The sequence below is a fragment of the Centroberyx gerrardi genome, chromosome 22 (genome assembly GCF_048128805.1).
Source record: "Centroberyx gerrardi isolate f3 chromosome 22, fCenGer3.hap1.cur.20231027, whole genome shotgun sequence".
Lineage (NCBI taxonomy): Eukaryota > Metazoa > Chordata > Actinopteri > Beryciformes > Berycidae > Centroberyx > Centroberyx gerrardi.
The window spans coordinates 10,342,037-10,348,860 of record NC_136018.1 but is presented as its reverse complement, the minus strand read 5'-3'; the positions used below and the strand labels follow the sequence as shown (position 1 = coordinate 10,348,860).

At 38.2% G+C, this 6,824-nt stretch overlaps 1 protein-coding gene across 1 annotated transcript; it reads left to right on the top strand.

The window, feature by feature from the left end:
* Positions 1 to 512: 512 nt before the first annotated feature.
* Positions 513 to 6,494, top strand: LOC139911151 (solute carrier family 22 member 13-like). Its single transcript, XM_071898657.2, has 9 exons — positions 513 to 887; positions 3,670 to 3,773; positions 4,111 to 4,265; positions 4,855 to 5,026; positions 5,159 to 5,279; positions 5,397 to 5,491; positions 5,687 to 5,901; positions 6,010 to 6,118; positions 6,296 to 6,494. The coding sequence occupies exons 1-9, from the start codon at positions 513 to 515 to the stop codon at positions 6,492 to 6,494; spliced, it is 1,545 nt and encodes a 514-aa protein (XP_071754758.2).
* The last annotated feature ends 330 nt before the right edge of the window (positions 6,495 to 6,824 follow it).

Genomic DNA, 6,824 nt, shown 5'->3' with positions numbered 1-6,824 from the left:
CAATAACATTCCCCACTGTTTTATCTTAAATAATACAATTATAGGCTTAATATTCCTAATTTTGCTGGAGGGACAAAGCCATCTCAATTCACTAAAGTAAAAAAAAAATCATTTAATCTAATATCATTTAAATAAATTACCAGGCATAGTTAACCAAACTATTTTACACAGTCACACACAGCTTTAGGGAACATTATTCCTGAATGCTCCAAATTTTAATGAAAAGTAATACAAGATGAAAACTTGGGTATGGCAAGGGATGGTAAGTGCCACACATTGCCATATCCAAGTGGCAATGTGTAGGACGCCTGTAGTCTGTTTTGTCCTGCGTAGGCTATTGAGAATATCTGGATAAATCAATAAATCAGAGTGTTACGCACGAGCGCCGGGATCGTGGTGGTTTAAACATTAATTAACAGGACGAGTCATATTGGACGGACGGCACTCAGACTGGACACTTCTCTGTCCAACAACTCGGAGAGGAGCCGCTGCACATTCTGCTAGAGATCAATATGAGCAACTTCGGGCAGATCCTAAAGGAGATTGGGGAGTTCGGTTTATTTCAGAAGCGCTTATTGATTGCAGTATGCATCCCGAACATGTTTACAGCCTTCGACGTTATGATTCAGGTGTTCACAGGCATGAACTTCCCCCATCACTGTGACACTGACTGGATCTTGGCCCGTGGCCCCAATTTGACATATGAGAGACAGAAAAATCTCACCCTTCCTGTGAACACGGATGGGGGGTTTGAAAGCTGTGAAATGTTCACACCTGTGGATTTGGATTTGGAAACCATCGAAGCATATGGGATTAATAGTACCACAAAGTGCATAGATGGATGGGATTATGAGGCACCCAGGGGGGCCTCCAGCATAGTAACAGAGGTAGGTGATTTTTTTTTTAATATATATATATATATATATTTATTTATTTTATTTAACCTTTATTTAATCAGGTTCGCCCCGTTGAAATAGCCCTATGGAATCTCTTTAGGAGACCTGGCCAAGAAGCAGCAAAGAATTACAAAAACAATGAAAGCAGACAAATATTAGGATAAAGGTTAGAAGTTAAAGTAGAAAAATAACCTAAAAAAATGGCCTAATTAATGGAATTAGGAATTCCAGGCAGATGGAGCAGCAAACATAAAAGCTTTCAACCTCGGTGCGAGCTTTAGGGTTATTCTACAAAAAAAAAAAAAGAATCATGTAATCTCAGGCTGTAACACTTACTAAGACATAAGCAGATATAAGCACATAAATGAGGGGCACGTTTTCCTATAATAGTCTTGTAGATATATGCCAGTGACCAGTATGGACAAGGATGCCCATCCAACCCTAGCATACAATGATGAGTAAGGGCTTTGCAGTTTGTAACAAGTCTTAAGGCGCTACGATAAACTGTCTCAAGCTTATAGGCAAACACTGAGGAGAAGCATTCATGTACAGATCAGCACAATGAAGTACCCTAACTGATCTTTTTTTCTGGATTCAAGAGAGCCACATGGTTTCTCCTAAAATAGAATCCTAGTTTCAATTAAAGATGTTTAACCAGGTTTTCAATATGTAGGCCTACGTGGTTTAACCCTCAAGCGAGCAACAGGGGTCAGACCCGACCCCAGGCATGTCAATTTATTGACATGCCTGGACTTTGTCAATCAACTTGTCCCCAATAAATGCATAACATTGCCTCTGGTTTCTGCCTTAATTTGGACTTTAGGTAAAGGCATATTCTTAAGGGTCAAATGACCCTCAGTCAAAAACAAAATTCCACTATGTGTGATTTTTGAGCAGGCAGACCAATCAAACTGATCTAATTATGGGAGCGCAAACAGGAAATATGTATTGATCTTTGATACATTGAACTTTGATATCGAACTTTGATATTTATATAATGAAGTTTGATATGTATTGAACTTTGAACTTGCACTTTACTAATAAACCTAATAAGCAGGTGATCATGGTCCACTAGACTGTATACCCTGAACACAGCTTGGTTCAGATTGTGTGCACTGAACTGAGTGCAGGGAGATACCATGATAAAACACTCAGCAGGAATATCATCAACCCTAATTAGAAGTACATCTGTAAATGCTAATTTAGATCTTCTTTGTATAGTTTCAATGTGATAGCAAGCATAGTTATTAATAATTCACAAAAAAGATTTTGTTGTTTTCAGTCCAAATTAATTACAAAATGCTGTAATTGTAACAACAAAATGCATCCTTTTTTGATGAAAAGGGTTAGTTTATAACACATAAGAAACAAATATGTTGTTGAATTGATTGGACTTCTGTTCTAACAAACTTAAAACAAACTTTTCACCACTAGACAATATTGCATTAATTACAGCATTTATGTCATGGTAAATAAGCATTTACTACTGATTTGGAGTAGATTTGACTGATACATGTCTGATTTGTGTTCTAAAATATGGCTGAAACATGGAAATCTTTGTTTTTAGAAGTTATAAAATATGCTGTAATTGTAGGACAAAATATGCTCTTGGTTACTTGGTGAAAACAAGACTAGGTTGACCTAGTGCAAGCCGGGCCCTCTTGGCTTTCGCACCCTAGTATAATACATTCTGTACTGCCCTCTGCATTGTAGTGATATACTATACAAGTGGCACTTTGTACAATTTAAAGACCCATTCACATCTAGAAGGATAACTATAAAGATATTGTTTTAGATTATCGTTGTAGTATGAATGCTTGAGCAACACGTTATAGTTTGTAATTATATTTATAGTTGTCGCTCTAGGTGTGAATGGGCCTTAAAAGTGCAAACAACACGATATCAGGTATACCACCAGGACTGTGTAGGTCTTGACGCCACTTCTCGCACGACTTTCAACAATGGGTAGTCAGTCAGTCAGTCAGTCAGTCAGTCAGTTAGCTACAGGAGACTATCTCAATTTGTTTACCTTGTGTGATCTTAATACAAGCAAGATTTGAAAGTTTTGCTCTTGCATTTGAGAAACCTCCAGATCAAGGGTATTTAATTTAGCTTACTTGGTTGGATGTGATGAGGAAACACATTACTACACACACAGTAGCACAGTGAGGCAACCTGATAGTCAGACAGACAGTATGCCTACTTGAAGGATAGTGGGTAGTGGGTGTGGGTGCTGGGAAGTAGGCTATAGTGTGATGATTTAACTGACCTAAGTACTGGCTTTGTTACTTTAAATTACATTAACCTTACCTCCCACCTGACATGTTTTCACATCCATTCACTTACTACTACTTAGCATTGTCATAGTATAAATGTACTTAGTCTAAATTCAGTCAAATGTTCTGAGTTCACAAAGTCGCTCTCCTGTTTTTGAACCTTTTGAACAGATTTGAACCTTTATTGGTTTAAATCTCCCTTTGGAATTTTTATGTAAGTGTATACTTTATGTAAAAGATTATATCAGATGTGGGAGTCACCACCCTCTACTCTAACAAGGCCCCTGTTTTCCCCTCCCCTTTTTCCCTTTTTGTTTCTAACTGACATACTGTGATTTTCCATCTTTCAAAATGGCAAAAAGGGTGGAGAACATCCAAAATTGCGTATGGTGTTTTCTTTGGTTTGAAAATCTAGTGCTTTGAAGTGGTAGTATTTCTCAGATCCTCCTTTGATCCATTCCTTTCCCTTCTCTTCATTTCCTCCTCTCCCTTCTCAGTTTAATCTAGTGTGTGACGGGAGCAGTTTGCTTGAGGTTTCACAGTCCATCTACATGGCAGGTCTCCTGGTTGGAGCGCTGGTGTTTGGGGCAATGGCTGACAGGTATGGACCCCCAATACTAGAGTCATCCATTCCCACCTCTACTCCCATGTACTTGATATTTATTATCTTTTGTGCTTTTAAAGCAATGGAGCATTATTAAAAAATATAAAATAAAAAAAATGGACAAGACAATTCAGGGGTGTAGATTATTATTGGTGCCACATGCTTTGTTCATAAATTGCTACATCAAAAACAAACAAAACAAAATATATGAATAGAGATATATATGGAGGTTGACTTTCCCAAAGAACAAAGGAGTTATCTCAAACCTAACCCCTTGTGTCCCTTAAAAGAATTAGGAAACAATGGCTGTAATCCTCTTCTCTTGTCTTTGTAGGTTTGGTCGACGCTTTGTGGTCCTGCTTTCATTCCTTATGCTGCTGTTGTTTGGTGTGGCTGCTGGTTTTTCACCCAACATCTATGTTTACATGGTTGTCAGATTTATAGGTGGCACCTCAATTTCTGGCCTTGCATTGAATGCATTTGTGATAGGTAGGTATACTGTTCACCTTTACTTTGATAATAATTTTTTTATAATTCTTTGAGTGTGACTGTAATGGAACAGTTGGCTGTGCAGGAAACACTGAGGGGGATTTACTACATTCTGTCTACATTCTCTTCCTTCAGAGGATGCCATTATGCCATTAGAGGAACATTATTACTTTAAATAAACTACATTGAAATTATAGATGTTTATAAATTACTGCTATTACTAAACAATACTATTGATTGCATTGTTTCAAGCTGTATTTGCAAATTTTTTTTTTTTTTTAAAGTGCTACCTGCAGCCACTGATATATGCAATATTTACAGCAACTCAAAGTAAACTCAAAAACACAAGGGCAAGTGGCAGTTTTTGGTGTGTTATAATGTTTACTTTAAAGAATTTTCTTGACTTTTTTAAAATTAATCTATAAACCCAAGCAGTAATAGAATTGAACTCTTTCTAATTTCACACCTTACAAGCAGCTTCACGTGAAGAGCATACATTTTCTTCAGTTTTTCAAACTGCCCTCAGAGGTTAATGTGTCAGAATGTAAACTGACAACTACAAACCTTTGTCTGTCTTATTGTTTTGAAGGTGCAGAGTGGACTGATGCCTCTAGGGTTGCGCTCTTCACCATTCTGCCCCTCGTTGTCTTCTCTACTGGACTGATGGTGTTGTCAGGCATGGCCTATTTGATCCGTAACTGGAGGATCCTGCAGATGGTGCTCTTCAGCCCTCTTCTCCTGATCCTGGGAGTCTTCTACTGGTCAGTGACCCCTGAGGCCAGAATACTTAGACAAATAGTTTAGGTGCTATAGTCTCCAGCAGTGTTGCCAGAAAAATCATTAATGACACATTTTAATTATATTTTGTGATCCTGGATCTATATGCCTGTTAGGATTCTCCCAGAGTCAGCTCGCTGGCTTATGACCCAGGGCAGGAAGGAGGAAGTGCAAAAGGAGGTCCGGAGGGCAGCCAGGGTGAACGGGAGGAAGGTCCCAGAAGCTCTGCTGGACAAGGTGAGCTGCATCAACCTCATTTTGACTTCAACCAAAATCAAACACCAGCAAAGCTCTCAATTAAACACATATCATCTAAAAATGATACAAAAAATTGATGACATTTTATTTGTTTAGCTGGAGGTCGAGACTGCATCTAAAAGAGGAAACATGTTGGACATCTTCAGGATCTCATACTTGAGAAAACGCACTCTCATGATGGGCTATGTCTGGTGAGTCTTTATAATTTCTCCATTAACTGTTGAGATTAATTGAATGTTTCATGCCACTGTCGTTCTCAACCTATGAATTACATTAATACATCAATCATGTTTAATACTGACATGTAATAGCTACAGTAAATTCCATGTATTCATGGTAATATTTGTCAAGACAATATAGCTTCTCTCTCTCTCCCACTCTGTTAGGTTTGCAACAAGCTTGGTATACTATGGACTGAGCCTGAATGTTGGCAATTTTGGCCTGGATATCTACCTCACACAGTTCATCTTTGGCATTGTTGAGGTTCCTGCATGCCTGGGCAGTTTATTTGTTATTCAACACTTTGGGAGGAGAATATGTCAAGCAGTGACCGCATTTTTAGCGGGCTGTACTTGCCTTGTGATCCTTGCTATTCCAAAGGGTAATGTCTAACCTTAGACATCTTTTGCATTCTGAAACACATTAGAAGTCTCAATTTGCCCATGTTTATCTGATAAATGCATGTGTATCTGATATATTTGCCCATCAGACCTTCCTGTAGTGGTAACAGTCATCGCTGTACTGGGGAAGTTTGCTGCCACTGCCTCTTTCACCATAGTCTACGTTTATACTGCAGAACTGTATCCTACTGTTCTAAGGTAATGTCCCAACATTAAAACATATAATACATTTTTTTTCTCTGTTATTACCTGATGATTACATAAAAACAGCTTCTCTGTTATTAGAGGTAATACTGGTAGATAATGCTATTTTTCCTATTATTAAATGTGATATGAGATTCCTGATGAGCCCGTTGTGCATGTTGTCCCTTGCAGGCAGAATGGTTTGGGTCTAAACTCCATGTGCGCTCGTGTGGCGGGCATCCTCGCCCCTCTGATAAGGCTCCTGGAGGTCTACCATCACACCATCCCCATGCTGATATATGGCATCCTCCCCGTGGCTGCTGGGGGGCTCAGCCTGCTGCTGCCTGAGACCCTCAATGTTGAACTTCAGGACCACACTGAAGCCATGTGAGTTGACTAGCCTTTTCACCGTAGTGTATAGATAACACAAGGAACTGAAAGTAATTCTATATAATAATTGGTAACACTTTACAATAAGGGTACATTAATTAAGGGTAAGTTCATGCTTAATAAGCATGAACTAACCCTTAATTAACAGTTAACTAATGTGTCTGGTAATCATTTACTAATGGTGTTCATGTTAACTAAGGTATTAATTTATACATTATTTAATAGTCATCTTTATAAACTATTAAATAATGTATAAATTAATACCTTAGTTAACATGAACACCATTAGTAAATTACACATTAGTTAACAGTTAATTAAGGGTTAGTTAATG

Excerpts from the sequence above, each read along its gene's own strand:
- LOC139911151 (XM_071898657.2), top strand. The coding sequence starts at position 513 with ATGAGCAACTTCGGGCAGATCCTAAAGGAGATTGGGGAGTTCGGTTTA. Across the intron at positions 4,266-4,854 it reads ATTGAATGCATTTGTGATAG|GTGCAGAGTGGACTGATGCC; the intron begins GTAGGTATACTG and ends ATTGTTTTGAAG. Across the intron at positions 5,492-5,686 it reads CTCATGATGGGCTATGTCTG|GTTTGCAACAAGCTTGGTAT; the intron begins GTGAGTCTTTAT and ends CCACTCTGTTAG.